Genomic DNA, 15,409 nt, shown 5'->3' with positions numbered 1-15,409 from the left:
TGTCAAAGAAGCAATGCAAGTCCAATGACGATGCATAGGCGCATAGGTAATCACGTCATAATGAAAGCAATAGTGTCCCAACAACACTTACATATATGAATCTATTGCTCATTGAATCTCTTCATCATCTATACTTAGACGGAATAGAGAAGCAAGAATTAGCTTTCATATGAACACATATGGGTATGAGTTCTTGCAACCGATTGTACTACGTTCTCTCGAACGTCGCAATCTAATTACATAAGCTCTCCGTGGTCTGGAGGCATTTAAAGTCCTTCGGGCACTCTTATATCTGCGTCAAGATCCTTTTACAGATATTCTATGACCACTATCATATGCTGCAAATCAGTTTTCATGGACACTACTACTGATCAAGTAGCGGAAAACAATTATGTCTATAACGAGAGAATATAACTCATCGTAGTCAATACTAGGATAATGAGACAATCTTTGCGCCATAAGTCCTGCATATATTGCATGACTTCATCTTTCTCATTACACTTACGAACAACGATCAACATAACAAGTCTAGTTCAGCCTGTATTGATTCTTTCCACTTCGGTCAAGTTGCTCATCGTTGATGCTTTTACAACGAAATAAGAGCATAAACGAATACATCATCAATCATGGGAGATCAATCTATTAAACACGCGCGCGTGCTGTATACGATCAATTTGTGAGATTTCTATTCTTCTCTAACATCAACAAAAGGAGTCTGTAGCGTCCCACATAAACTTAGTTGATGCACATGTTAAGAGAATATCTCTTGATGATGGGCGAAATACTTGTGCCTATGCACTTCGCTTCTTTCTGGTTTTGATTCCAGAGAATAATGGTCTCCTCCTCATCTAGGTAGGAGCCAAGACTGAAGCTATGACCCTTAACTGCCCTTGTTTTTTGTTGCAATACCACGGGCGCCGACAACACCACATTGTACGATGGTGCCATCGCCGGCTTTCTTCCCACTTTCAGGGATGGTGGCAACGGTGCTAGGACCAAGTCATATGAAATTCTCCCATCTTCTGAGAGTTCCAACCTTACCGGCACATCACAGCATTTATGTGCGATCTCGTCACTTTCGCAATATCGGTCAAGTCATTGAGCATCGAATCTTTGACTTTCTGGAGGTCAATAATGCGTTGCACATTTGCTCACTTTGAGTAGTGCGAGATCTTAATTAAACATAGTGTCACACCACGTCAATTCCTGGCGTTAAAACCGGAATGGGAGCATTCCATATCTCCCCCTAACGACGGGAAATATGTCTCATCAAAATAACCGTCTGCTAATATCGCAAGATAGAGATCAACGGTTGTAGATTGGAAATAGCGGACAAGTGTTGGTGATTCATAAATCATAACCAACAAGAATACTTAATCGTTTTAAGTAGACCCATTGAGATAACTACAATAGAGGCACATAAACAACTTTAACCAAATAGTCGTTTAATGAAAAGAACGTTGGGATCGTATCCAGTAACCATCTAGTACGCACTAAACGCTTGGAAAGTTGTAGGTCTAAAACGAATAAGTGTCGCTGCATGCAACATCATTACATATCTCCATGCAAAAATCGGCAGTTTAGTACCCATAACCAAGTCCGAGCTTTGCTAGATCGTACAGTGAATGAACATGAGGAATAATATGTTTAACGATGATCCCAGTAGATATGCAAAACGAAATCATCAAAATCGTGGAGGTGAACTCTCCAACGATATCCAATCAAATAGATTTGAGAGGATGGGAATGGTGGTGAGCCCTTAGTATGATGATCATAGCTAAAAACTTAGCAAATACAGCGTTCAATGTGGAAAGCAAAGCGACGTGTGACCAACGTGTCGATGCTCTTAACCAATACCATAAAAATACCGAAAAATGTCCGCATTCGGTTGGATAGGGTCCACTAATGTCACCTTGAATACTTCGTAAGAATGGAATGTTCTCGGTTGGAGCCTTAGCAAATAAGGGCTTCCTTGAAATCTAGCAAAAGAACAAGCTTTGCAAAATGAGCGATGGGAATCAGAGATTACCATATAGGCATTAGAAAACACGGGAGGCATCACAATCTCATGTGAAGGAGGGGATGCCGCCACCGACGGCCTTAATGCCATGGAGCCGCCGAAATAGGCAGGCTCGGCCTCACCGTGCATGGCACGGATAGGCTTGGCCTCACCGTGTGGAGCATGGGTGAGTGGTCCTCCAATCGCTTCGTGAACATGAAAAATAGATGATCATGTGAATTTCAAAGAACTCAAATTATCATATCTCGTTCAAAATGACCAAAAAATGATCATGTCAAAACCGAGGAGACAGTAAAACCGAACCCATGATTCAAAGACTCTTGAGTTACATAAAACTACTGTTGCAGGCAAGCAAAGTTATGTCCGCAGGCTAACAAAGCTACTGTTTAAGCTTGACAAAGCTACTGTCAATGAAATCTGACAGATTTATTCCTCTCCATTCTTAACACAAATATCAAGATGAAAATGTATCATTGGCATATATGGCCTTTTAAAACTTAGCAAGGCACGAAGATATAAAACACAATCTTCGCACGAGATCCGTAAAACAACTACCTGCGCCGTAAGACAATGTGGGTGGTTACGCAATTAGCAAGACACTCGATTTCACGGTGGGACATTCTCAGAATGAAGATTAAGAAAGTCAACGATGCAGTGAACTTCTCTAGACAATACGCCGTAGGATATTGTAAGAGGGGGGATTGAAAAAAATGTGTAATCCCATAGAGTGTATCACATGGTAATAGAACTACATTCTTCAACGTAAGAGTTGGAAAAAAATGGTATTTTAGCAGTTGAATACCAAACAATTTGGGTGGTAAAAACCATCCAATTGGTGCGGGTGGTCACCAATAATAATAAAATCATTTGAGCTATGAAACGACTTGGAGAAAACCGGAAAATTAACCGGAAAACCATATCAAAATAACTCAAAAACGGGTGAAATTTAGACTAGGAAAACGTGGCAGCAAGGACTGCTGACATATGCCGGAAAATGACGAGAAACAACAAAAAAATAGTCGGAAAAACACGCCGGAAGTCAGCAGCACCGATTGTCGGAAATCCGGCCGGCGGCGGCCGGTATCGAGGCCGTAACTTCAGGTCCGACAGGGAACGCCGTCAGGAACCGGATGGCGGTGCCGGAAACGCCGGCAAATGGCCGGAAGGCGGCGAATACGCAGGCAAAACGCCGAAAAATGTTCCGGAAACGCCGGAACAGTAACCGGGGAAAACGACGTTAATTTTGACGTTCCGAGGTCCGTTTTCCAAATTTTAATGTCCAAATTCACAATATAGTACTATTGGGGTCCCATGTAACCCAAAAGCGGCCAATTTAAAAACCACGTGAGTTGCAAATGTTGACCATGCATGCTAAGCCAAAGCAAACAAAATTCTCACGAGTCCATCTTGTAAACAAGAAATACGAGAAATTTTATAGAATATGCCAATATTTAATACAACACAACCAAACTTCCAATTCCAATAGACGACTTAAGCTAAAGTCGAGCAAGAAACATGGCAATGCCAACGTCATACTTGAAAAATAGTAAGCAGAAAACATAGTCAAAATAGATTGACTAATCAAAAGTCCGTAGCAACAAAATTTTGCATATCGGATCGGGCGGAGCCTTAGCCTGAGGCTCAAAATATTTGCTTACTTGAGAATGGAAGAATGTTACTTTTCCATCTCCGAAATTCCCTCAAGAAATAGATACAGGTGCCAAAAATGACATGCGTTTCTTGGATGTGGAGTATGCATCAAGGTCAACTCTGATAATACAACGTCATAGACGTTCATTAAATCACTTTAAGTGTGTCCCATAGAATTCGTTATTTTTGGGATCTTTTGTCAGCAAATAGTGCTGCATCAGAGTAATGAATCAACTCAAATAAATGAGTACGTAGTATGGGTGGGCATAAAAAACGGAAATCCCGATCCCGTCCCGAAATTCATAGGGACGGGACGGGACGGAGGTCTAAAAATGTTCGTCCCGTCCCGATCCCGTCCCACTTCATAATAGTGAGATGAGACGTGGGACTAATAATTTCTATCCCGCTTCGTCCTGTCCCGTCCCGTCCCATCCCACCTTTAATGAAAACTTAAAAATTCTTATATATTTGTATCAAAATGAAACTAATTTATGTTCTTAATAACTCTAAAATTATATAAACTCAAATAATAATGGTAAATTATAATATTTTGAACATAATATGCATTTTTAATTAAAATTTCATTATTGAATGTTACTTTGTTATGAAAAAAAAATATAGGTTTTTATTTAACTTGATAAGAAGGTGGGATTTGTTTCGTCCCGTCCCGATCCCGTCCCGTCCGAACCGAGATTAATCCCGAGTGGGATGCATTCTTAAAATCCATCGTCCCGTCCCGATTCAAAAAAGTGGGACGGGACGTGGGATGAGCCTCGTCCCGTCCCATCCCGTCCCGTGCCCACCCCTAGTACATAGACCTTGGGATTATCGTTTATAGACATGAGTTTAAGAAAACTCAAACATTAAAATAACAGTCGTGATGACGACGCATCCATAAGAAAGAGGGTTGTATAGGTTTTGAATAATCAAAACTATTCAAGTATGTAACCAGAATTAGAAGGGTTGTGATGTATATGGTCACAAAATAATCGATGCATATCGGCGATTCTCATGATCGCACAGCAGTGTACTCAGACAACCACACGAAATCGATTTCTTCCCTTTAAATAATAACGTGACTCCCCCAGGACCGTCACACGAAAAACGTCGACCAAGAGGAGAATTATATCCCTCTTTGGTCTCATCGGCGTTATAAGAAATGCCGGAAAAAGAAGACATGAAAAGGCTAATAGCGCCCGATAATTTATATATATATATATATATATATGTTCAAAAGCAGTAAATTTAAGAAAAACATACTTGTTGGTCTGCCAAATAGACCGCATATAATTAAATTGCTCTGCAAATCGATCGTAATGCATGAAGTTGCTTGATGAATTCATTTTCGATCTTCGTCCGATGACATAAAAATCTTGAGAGGATACGATCGAAATCGTATGTAGATGACAAAAGTATCGTCCATCTCGACATGAATGTCATCACCATAGTACGACGAGTAATGATTTTACCTATACGAGCACGTGAAATATCGTTAGAAATAAAAACGTGCCAATGAACATTTAAATAATGAAATAGGAAAAAGGAAAAGAAAATATAGTATGAAGCCCAAATGGCTATTGTTCTCGGCAGGCCATAGGCCTAAAAGGGTAGAGAAGACGAGAGTAGCTTCTCTTGAGCGAAGAGTTTGCTTGTGCAGTTCGCGTTTCTTGCGTAGATATGCGGGATGAGCAATTTTGAATCCTATGATGCGGGGTCCTGCGGGGCAAAAAGATGTTTTTGCGGAGCGAATGCGGAAGAGACCCTGCGGGGCTGCGGGGGCTGTGTGCAGGGGCAGCAGGGGGGTCGCAAGGGCTGCAGGGCAGGATCTGCGTGCAGGGCTGGCTGCAGGGGTGTCGCAGGGGCAGCGGGGCTACGTGCCTGCGTGCAGATGTGCGGGCAGGGCTGTGTGCAGGGGCTGGATGCGGGCGCTGTAAGCAGGAGGTCGCGGGGGCAGCGGCGGCGGCGAGCAGGAGCGGCGGGCAGGGGCTGCGCCAACGAGGAACGCCGACGGGAAGATGCCGGAGGCCGGAGACGACGGCAGCTGGCGGTGGAGAAGAGAAAAAATTGCTAGGGTTCTAAAAGTTCAGGGTTTTAGGGCAAAGTGCGTGATAACGTGTTTCAGGATGAAATAATTCTGTATTATTGAATGATATAAGGGCCTATATATAGGCATTACAAAACCACAATCATGTAGGATTCGGAGTCCTAATCTATTACAGAGATGTTAATATATCTCCTAACAGGAAACCTATTTAGACTAAGACACACATAAGGATAGAATAATCATTCTCCCGGAACAATATAAGAATTATAGAATTATATCTGCAGATTTTTGTTTTTGTTACAAAGATATATCATATTGTTTTGGTTGAGATATCTTCATCATCATCATTGTTATTCAACTTATTCCCACTTGAAAGAAGTGCCAACAAAAATATCACAAAAGCCAGTACCTTGTTGAATGCAAATTGACTTGCAACTCTACAACCAAAGCTCCAAGACAAAACCACCAGTTCCAGTTGTCCCCATTGTGATCACGCACCTGCCACCCCAGTGGCACCGCCAATACCCCAGCATCTCTGCCGTCCAATCACCCATCCTTCCTCAATCGACGACTCAAGCTCCGAGAACCACGTGATCACACCGTACTCCACCCACTACCGTACACCCTAGACCCAAAACGCGGCACGTAGAATTGCTCAGAAACCTGTGGCAAGCTGGCGGCTTATTCACACCTTCTGTCCACGTCAGCATCACAAACCGTGTGCTCCCTGCCCCGGAAAACCCAAGTATAAAAGGAAACCCAACACACAGAGACCCCAAAAAACCTAGCTATTCGGGTCATAATTCGGAGCTCCATATGTGTAGGTCGACGGACTACCCGGGCTTTCAGGCCAAGAGAGAAGCCCTAAGGATTCAAGCTTTCTTCCTCCGCTTCAAGGGTTTGGATCCCAACAAGCCCTTGCCGGAGTCGCTCACTCTTTCTTATCTTCCGAGGATCAACGGCACCACGCTCGAGGTTGCCGGGTCGAAGATCCGACCCGACTCGCCGGCTTTCGTGACGCTCCACCGCGCCGTGAATGCGAAGGTGAGGAAGGGGGAGGCGATATTCGGGTCGCGGGAGGCGGTTCGGGCTGGCGATGGGGTCCAGTTCGAGGCGTACTTGAGGGAGGAGAAGGTGCTGAAGGGGGTATTCAGGAAAGACGAGGGGCAGGATTGGAAATTGGAGTGCAAGTGCGTCCTGGAGACCGCCGCGGGGGTTACGGAGGCGGAGGTGTGCGTGGCGGTGGAGGGACACGTGACGATGATTGAGAGGGTGGCGATGGTGGTGAAAAGGCGGGGAAAGTGTGGGTTCCACCCGCTGGAGGAGATTCCGGAGGTGGGCGACGAATCGGACGGGGGGCGTTGTTGTATATGTGGGGAAATGGACGGTGGGGATTGGGTGGAGGTTGGTGATGTGGATGAGGAGGAAGAAGCGGTGGAGGAGGAGTTGGAAATGGATGTGGAGGGAGTGAGATGGGCTGTGGATGTGGGCCTTTGGGTCATGTGTTTGGGTGTGGGCTACTTGGTTTCTAAGGCCTCGTCCAAAAGCTTGAGACGCCGGAGATTTTTTTGATTTTTTTTTCTTGAAATTTTGAGACCAAGTTGTACAGTTGCAAAAGCACAGCTATAAATTCTATGATATGAAAAGATCGAATCAAAGATAACTGTGGAGATGTGTCATTTGTATCAATATAACAGAAAAAAGAGAAAGGGCACTTGCAAACTTTTAGCCTAAAAGCGTGTCTGGGTTGGAGCCAAGCATCAAAGGCATTGGTGATTGGTGTCACCATTGGGCATCTTTGTTCTTCTGGGTTATAGCTTGCGACTTTGGCTTTCTGTTGCGTTTTGCAGAACTTGTAGTTCTTTCGCAGCTCCTAATAACAAAGCTTTGTTATGTTAATGCAAACCACCCATGGACTACTAGAACTAAAATACCTTGGTGAAAACCTTTTGAAGCAAGGTAATACTATGGTAAAAAGTCGGCTAATCAACTACTTTTTAATCGAGAAATGGTCGTGTTTTGGTGGTCATTTTAAAACTCATGTGATAGTTGAATTATTTTCTTTTCTTTTGAAATGAATTATTGATTCATAAGCGCACAGTAAGACGGACTAATACACATCCACCCGCTATCACTTTTTCAGGATAGACAAAGAGTCATAGTGCAAATACTAAAAAATGAAACCCAATATAAGGAAAAAGAAAATGTCAATCTCAAACCTAAAACAAGGAATGAAGCTGACAAACTGACTGACTGACAACTCTCAAATTTGCTTCAGCCAGGCAGCGTCGCCAATTTGCAGCACGTCTCCATTCACACCGACCTAACCTTGCCCCTGTTACCAATCTATCGAGCACGACACATAAAACCTCATAGAGCACCTCCATGTCGTCAAGCCCAAAACCGCCCGCTTGACCATAGAGCCATGTGCCGCTCCCAAAATTGGCTCCATCAATCACTTGCGCCATGCCAACAAGAAAGACCGACATCCTCAAGCCCAGATCCATTCGATGCTGACCCCTCTAACCACCTTTAAGAAGACATGGAACCCTACCTTCAAGAGACTTGGAGCTCCATCACAAGGCTGCCTACACGCGACCATCGACGGTGCCTCCACTATTTTTCTCTCAACTATGTGGTACTAACATATGAGTGAAACTCAATTTTTCATTGTAAGAGTTCATGTTACCAATATAACTATACAAAGTACTAGTGTAAGTGTGTAACTACTAAGGTAAAATGTACACAAGAAATTATCATACTTTTATTATTATTTAAGCTTTCTACTTTCAAACGTACTTATTCTTTTCACAGTTTGTATATAGTACGACAATTTGTAAATTCACTAATTACAATCAAAATTTAACGTAGCGTCAATTTTAAAGCAACTAATAAGTAACACATATTCAATTTCACGACGAATTATAAAATTGTGTACTATTATCATACTTTCAGTTACAATTATTGATTACATAAAATAATCACCCTTCAACCATCTTTATAATCAAACCAAGGGTGTACCACGAAAATGTTGATATATATCATCGTTTTGAACTCATTCAAAAATTCAAGTCATAGAAATTGGGGTTTCTGCTCAAGAAAAGAAAAGAAAAAACTAAATGTAGGGGTTTCTACCTACCTGCAGTAATAGTACTATTACCCCAACTTGACAACTCAGGCGAGCTCAAAGATTTACCGAAGGGGAAACACCCAGCCGTCCGTTAAAACGACCCATCCACGTGGCGAGATCATGATCACCTCTCAACACCCCAACACGTCAGCACCCGTGTCTCTCGTGTCTCTCTCTCTCATCCCAACACAATGCAGTGAAACCCAGCCAGTTCCTGTTTGCCTTTTTTTGAGTTTCTCTTTTTTCCAAAGCGCTTCTCATGGCGGTCAACGAGTCCGTATAATTATCATCGAAGAGCCACAAAGCTTGAAACAGAGAGAGAGAGAGACACACACACACACAGTGTCAGACAGAGCCAAACAAGAAGAAGCTGCGTGGTGTGTGGTATGGGGAGGATGGGAGGTAATTCCAGAACTTACTCTGCTAATTCCAGCGATTATAAGCTTTTGGAAGAGGTCGGATACGGCGCCAGCGCTACTGTTTATCGTGCGATCTATCTCCCTTTCAATGAAGTCGTCGCCGTTAAATGCTTGGATCTTGATCGTTGCAATAACAATTTTGTGAGTTTCTTCTTTTTCCCCGGAATCATTTTGATGGATTGGTGTACAGATTTGTGATCGGATTTGCGAATTTCGAAGATATGTTAGGAGGTGGTCTGGATTGGTAGGCTTAGATTTCTAAATGCGTTCTATGTTGGATTTGTTAGGGGTTTATTTTGGGATAGGTCCGCATCTCAGATCCTCATATTTCATGAATGATAATATTTGCAGATGCTATTGACTTGCAACTGTTAAGATTTGTCTGCGGAACTAATGTTCTAGTGTTTCAACACTGTCTCAGTTGAGAACCCATTATTTGATACGCTATTATGTATCTTTCGTAGGATGAAATACGCAGGGAGACGCAAACAATGCACTTGATTGATCATCCTAATGTTGTAAGGTCCTATTGTTCATTTGTCGTGGAACGGAACCTTTGGGTGATCATGCCATTCATGGCCGAGGGTTCTTGTCTACATCTCATGCAAATTGCGTATCCGGATGGGTTCGAGGAGGCTGCAATTGGTTCCGTTTTGAAGGAAACACTTAAGGCTTTGGTTTACCTTCATAAACAAGGTCATATTCATCGAGATGTGAAGGTTCGTAATAAACTCTTATTTTTCAATATTGTTTTGCTAGTGGGAATATACTTGTAACTTTTTCCAGACTACCCTTCTGAACCTTTTTGCATATCGATGCTATCTCACTTGCAATTGTTTTGAACTTGTTTGATACAGGCTGGAAACATATTACTTGATACTAATGGGATGGTGAAGCTTGCAGACTTTGGTGTTTCGGCATGCATGTTTGATGCAGGTGATAGGCAAAGGTCGAGAAATACTTTTGTAGGAACACCTTGCTGGTAAGTGTAAAATCGCCAAAGTTTTTAGTAATCACTCTTTGTTGCCACATATTATGCAAATATTTCTCTTATCTATGCATCTGAAATTTTAAATTGTTCTCAATTTCCAGGATGGCACCAGAGGTACTGCAACCAGGAAGTGGATACAATTCCAAGTGAGTTTCATTTCATAGTGTATACACGTGTAGATTATTGCATCAGAGGGTTTTATTACTTACTTTTTTTTTTGGCAAATTCAGTCTCATCAGTTTTTGTTATCTTCATTACCATGTGGAACAAAGAAGCAGGAGTTTAATGTTTTATTTTTTGTTTACAGGGCCGACATTTGGTCATTTGGTATAACGGCATTGGAGTTGGCACATGGTCATGCACCATTTTCAAAATATCCTCCCATGAAGGTACTTCAACAAAAGGCTCACTAGAATGTGTTTAATATAAGGCAGTTCTTCTTTGAAATTTTCGCATGCCTAACTCTGTGTTTGCTCTCATAGGTTCTCCTTATGACCATACAGAATGCCCCTCCCGGACTTGATTATGATCGCGATAAAAAATTCTCCAAGGTAAGGTTTTTCTTTTTAGATAGAGAGTGATATTGATATACGTGTTTAAAGTAGGTAATGCCTATATCAGTTGATTGTGTGTTGATATGCAATGGTCACCATTGTTGCTTCCCTTTGTTATATTTCTCTTCCTGAATAATATTCTAATTAGAGGATTTCCAGTTGCGCTCAGTCTTTTAAAGAAATGGTTGCAATGTGCCTCGTAAAAGATCAAACAAAGAGACCAACAGCAGAAAAATTGTTGAAACACTCCTTTTTCAAGACTGCAAAACCTCCGGAGATTTCTCTTAAGAAATTGTTTACAGATCTGCCACCACTTTGGAATCGTGTAAAAGCTCTCCAGGTTAGCTCTCCAACTTTCTCTCTACCATTTCTTTGCTTTCATATGTGCTGATAAATTGCTGCAAATTTGCAGCTTAAAGATGCAGCACAATTGGCTTTGAAGAAAATGCCTTCAGCAGAGCAAGAGGCAATGTCACAGGTCTGAGCCTCGTTTTGTGAACTTCATAGAAAAATCACGTGATGAATTCTTCTTGTGCAAAAATTTTTAGTAACATCTTGGCGTTTGTTTGATCAGAGTGAGTACCAACGAGGGGTTAGTGCTTGGAACTTTGACGTTGAGGATTTAAAAGCTCAAGCGTCCATGGTATGCTACATTTGTTATGTAGGAAATATTGACATGTCTTTGGAAAGATAGTATTTATTTGTCGTAGTCACCCGCTATATGATTATGAATGAGTGAAGCGGAGTTTATATCTTTGTCTTTGTTGCTAGGTGCGGGATGATGATGATGATGACAACGACGATGATTTTTCAGAAATGATTGACGAAGACGGAAAGTCAAAAGCCTTTAGTTATAAGGTGACCATTTGTTTTAAACTTGAGACATTTGGGATGTTGTTTAAAGCGCAGTTCAAGTATATTAGTTTCTGTTCATGCTGAGTTTTTCTCCCTTTGTATTACATTCTGTCGCGGAAAAATGATTTCTTGTTGATTGCCTGCAGGTTGCAACTGATTGGAAATCCAGTTTAGGAAAGTTGAAGGAAAATAATGAACCACCTTGGACTGATTGCAAAAGTAAAATAAATGGTGATGAGTCACAACAGGCTGAATGTGCAAACAGAAAGGGCAAGCTTCTTGAAAGCGATCTATTGGAATCTGGCGGTCAACAAGTGACAGATTGGACGAAAACTGGACCAAGCTCTGAAGCAACAGCTTCTACATCAGAAACAGACATGGTACAGCCCAAGTCTAAAACGGTAGCTGTTAAAAGTCGTCAGACGCGTAGTGGCCCACTCACACCTGGTGCTGTGCTTAATCATTCCTTATCAGAGGCCAGATATATTTTTGAAAAGTTCGTCCTCTCTCTCTCTCTCTCTGTGTTTAATATATCGTTCATGAATGGTGACTGATATTCTATTTTTCTTAGGAATAATAACGAAAATCAATCAGCTGTCGAGAAAGCTAAAAGTGAAGTACGACGAACACCAAGCTTTAGTGGTCCATTGATGCTTCCAAATCGAGCTTCAGCAAATAGTTTATCAGCTCCTATAAAATCTTCAGGAGGTAATGACCATTATGCTTCAAGGATCACTAAAATTACTCATGTACTTTTATGAGTATAATTCACTTGGGATTCTTTGGGACTAAATGGCTTATCTATCATAGGATATAGAGATTCTTTCGATGACAAGTCAAAGGCTAATCTCGTGCAAATAAAAGGACGGTTCTCAGTGACATCAGAAAATTTAGATCTTGTTAAGGTGAGGCTTTGTTCTTATGGTATGTTATTCCATTATTCACAGTCACTAACTTATAAACAAAAAATTGCCATAGGATATTCCATCAAGTACTGTAGTGAGGCTTTGTTCTTATGGTATGTTATTCCATTATTCAGTCACTAACTTATAAACAAAAAATTTCCATAGGATATTCCATCAAGTACTGTAGTACGTCGCTCTTCACAGGTGGGTGGCAAACATGTGCTCAAGTCTTCAATATAAATTTGTTTAATTTAACTTATGATCTCCTTCTGTAATTTTAGGGATCGCCTCTTAGAAAGTCTGCAAGCGTTGGTGATTGGGTATTTGAATCTAGGCAAATGGTTGGTTTTCTACTCTCTCTCTCTCTCTCTCTCTCTCTCTCTCATTCAAATTCTTGCTGGATCAAAAGCCAACAACTGCTAATTTCAGCTGTCCTTTCAATTATGTCATTTTTTATTTTTCAGCCCGTCATTTCTTCTCCCAAGGAGTTGAACAACAGCTGCAACGTTCCTGCGTCACTTCTACCTCACCTTCATAATCTTTTTCAGCAGTTGTCAATTCAGCAGGTAGATTTAAAAAAAAAAAAAAATTCCAACATAGATACAGTGAGTTGATTTCTAAAGCTAAAAGTTATACGTTTTTATTTCTATTAATTACAGGATATTATTGGGAATTTGCTGAGTATATTACAACCAGCTGAGGCAGTAGAGGGTGAGCGGAAAATATATTTATTATATATACTTGATATTAGTTTTACCAGCAACTTCACAGTACCGAGTATTAACATATTCTATTTTGTTTCAGCTACCCAAAATGGAAAGTTGCCTCCCCTGCCCCGCAGTTCTGAGAACAATGGAAATGTAAGCTTATTTTATTTTTGTCGCAGTTGTTCTTATACGAAATATAATTATGATCTGCAGAGGGATATAAATTGATTTGATTGTTTAACTGCTTCCATTGGCTTTTTCCCCCAAATAATGGTGGATGGCGGTCATTTGGAAGAATTCAGGCTACTATGAATGATTGATAAAAAATGAAAAGAAAGAAGTATTCTCGGCTTTGACTGGAAAACCGATTTGCTTTGATCATTCATTTCGAGCTCCACTGGATTGATAGTTAGTGATTAAACATTACCTTTACGGACTTTATATGTTTACTACTTTGCATTATCAACAGGTGGAACCTGCAGGTTCTGAAATGGAGCAGTTACTGCTCCTTAAGATATCGGAGCTTCAATCAAGGTTAGTCATCTTAATCCCAAACAGAATACTTGTGAAATCCTGATTACACCTTTCTGCTTGTTAATCCGATTATCTCCTTTTCCCTACAGGATGAACAACTTGAATGAGGAGCTGGGTGCTGAACAGATGAGACACATTCAAGTGAGTTGCTCAATGGTTTATACATTATAACCAAAATGTTCTTGCCTCAATCTTATGCGAGAATCACATATAACATTCTGGTCGAGTCTAAGATTCTTGTACAGATATTCAAGAAACTACGGCAATAATAGTTGGCATGCCCGTTGCTTATTAATATTATTTTCCCATTTATGCCTTATTAATGGTTACGTTTTCTGCGCCAGTTGGAACAGCAGCTAAATGCTGTATCTGAGCAAGAAGAAAATGGGGACAAAAGATAATAGGTGCAGGGTGCCTGAAAACCCGTACTTGTGATTAGTGTAAAGTGGATCCACTATGTACATCCGAGCAAGAACTGTAAATCACACAGAATCTGTTCTCCACCATTTTTTCGATCATGGCGAATGGGAATTGTGTATGGCGAATGGGAATTCACATGGATCATGCTTTATTTGAATTGAAAAAAATAGGGCCTCTGCAGTGATCCAACTCAGGCTGGCGGTCATATTTGTTTCAGTAGACATAAGCATATAGCCAGACTCAAAAGAAAGAAGCTATATTTATACAATAGGGTTGTGATTTGTATACCATTGTTATTTGAAACCTTTAAGTATTGTGTCATTATTTTTCCCCAAACTGGATCAGTGAGCTTGTATATGATGTCGGTAGAACAGAACAGATTGTTTGTTCATTACTTTGTTTCTGATAGCCATGGCAACAGAGAGCAAGCTAGGGTTTTGAGGTGAAGAAGAAGAAGATACAGAGATAGAATTGTGATATTGCTATTACCAGAGAACACGATTGTTAACATAATACAGAGAGAAGGAACCATTTATACAATACTGAAAATAGATGATACTAACTATGTGCTAGAGAACAAGCCGCGTGTCTCAACTCTACAATATAGAATAGCACTAACAGTTTCATACTTCCTTTGCTACTGAATAAGCTCCTTAAATGCTACCCGAACGTTCTGTGAAAATTTCTCGTACCCAAAAGTCATTCATGTATCTGTACCGGTATGTATGTGGACGTCCGAAATTCTTTGTTTGCATGTTTTTGTTAATGCAAATGTATGATCTTAAATCATACATTGAATCAACTTTTAATTATCATTATAAACTGTCATAGGCTCCTTATTTGGGATGTTATGAGTTCAATCTGTGAGTTGTCGAGAGAAAACATGAGAGTTTGATTCGTGAGTTGTTTACTCTCAATATGAAAATCATTAAATTAGGATGTCGTGAGTTCGATTTTTACTCTATGCGGACGTAAGAATAACTCCATTAGCATCTAATCCAAGAAATCTAAAGGATCTAAAGGGAAACACCGAAGATACTCGATTCGGATGCAAGTATATCAGATGCTAATGGAAAGAAATCTACTGGATGCTGTAGTATTGATACATACGTAATATACTTTTTTTTTTTGAGAAGACGTAATATAATTTTAACAATTAGTAATAGTATTAGTATCTGCC

General features: G+C 40.7%; 2 protein-coding genes across 4 annotated transcripts; both read left to right on the top strand.

Annotated features, from left to right (window-relative positions):
• The first annotated feature begins 6,474 nt into the window (after nucleotides 1–6,474).
• On the top strand, nucleotides 6,475–7,549 carry LOC126794779 (uncharacterized). The gene has a single exon (XM_050521556.1). The coding sequence runs from the start codon at nucleotides 6,531–6,533 to the stop codon at nucleotides 7,284–7,286; it is 756 nt and encodes a 251-aa protein (XP_050377513.1). The 5' UTR covers nucleotides 6,475–6,530; the 3' UTR covers nucleotides 7,287–7,549.
• Nucleotides 7,550–9,059: 1,510 nt separating this feature from the next.
• LOC126796386 (serine/threonine-protein kinase BLUS1-like) lies at nucleotides 9,060–14,623 on the top strand. Of its 3 annotated transcripts, XM_050523206.1 has the most exons (21): nucleotides 9,060–9,404; nucleotides 9,728–9,982; nucleotides 10,121–10,245; nucleotides 10,356–10,400; nucleotides 10,562–10,643; nucleotides 10,737–10,805; nucleotides 10,978–11,148; nucleotides 11,221–11,286; nucleotides 11,383–11,451; nucleotides 11,580–11,666; nucleotides 11,810–12,159; nucleotides 12,235–12,371; nucleotides 12,474–12,568; nucleotides 12,734–12,772; nucleotides 12,850–12,909; nucleotides 13,033–13,134; nucleotides 13,228–13,279; nucleotides 13,373–13,428; nucleotides 13,745–13,809; nucleotides 13,899–13,950; nucleotides 14,154–14,623. In XM_050523206.1, the coding sequence occupies exons 1-21, from the start codon at nucleotides 9,231–9,233 to the stop codon at nucleotides 14,208–14,210; spliced, it is 2,208 nt and encodes a 735-aa protein (XP_050379163.1). In that variant the 5' UTR covers nucleotides 9,060–9,230; the 3' UTR covers nucleotides 14,211–14,623. The 3 variants fall into 3 exon arrangements, with proteins under 3 accessions (XP_050379163.1, XP_050379164.1, XP_050379165.1); XM_050523207.1 differs by lacking the exon at nucleotides 12,734–12,772; XM_050523208.1 differs by lacking the exons at nucleotides 12,734–12,772; nucleotides 12,850–12,909; nucleotides 13,033–13,134; ... (3 more) ...; nucleotides 13,899–13,950; nucleotides 14,154–14,623 and adding an exon at nucleotides 12,642–12,731 and having other exon boundaries at nucleotides 9,061–9,404.
• The last annotated feature ends 786 nt before the right edge of the window (nucleotides 14,624–15,409 follow it).

Source organism: Argentina anserina, chromosome 5 (assembly GCF_933775445.1).
Source record: "Argentina anserina chromosome 5, drPotAnse1.1, whole genome shotgun sequence".
Classification (NCBI taxonomy): Eukaryota; Viridiplantae; Streptophyta; class Magnoliopsida; order Rosales; family Rosaceae; genus Argentina; species Argentina anserina.
This window is presented reverse-complemented; position numbering and strand designations above follow the sequence as displayed.

What these genes read in the sequence shown, in the direction of transcription:
- LOC126796386 (XM_050523206.1), top strand. Translation starts at nt 9,231, where the DNA reads ATGGGGAGGATGGGAGGTAATTCCAGAACTTACTCTGCTAATTCCAGC. An exon ending in TATTTGAATCTAGGCAAATG is followed by an intron (nt 12,910 to 13,032) that starts GTTGGTTTTCTA and finishes TTTATTTTTCAG; the next exon opens with CCCGTCATTTCTTCTCCCAA. An exon ending in AACAGATGAGACACATTCAA is followed by an intron (nt 13,951 to 14,153) that starts GTGAGTTGCTCA and finishes TTTCTGCGCCAG; the next exon opens with TTGGAACAGCAGCTAAATGC.
- LOC126794779 (XM_050521556.1), top strand. Translation starts at nt 6,531, where the DNA reads ATGTGTAGGTCGACGGACTACCCGGGCTTTCAGGCCAAGAGAGAAGCC.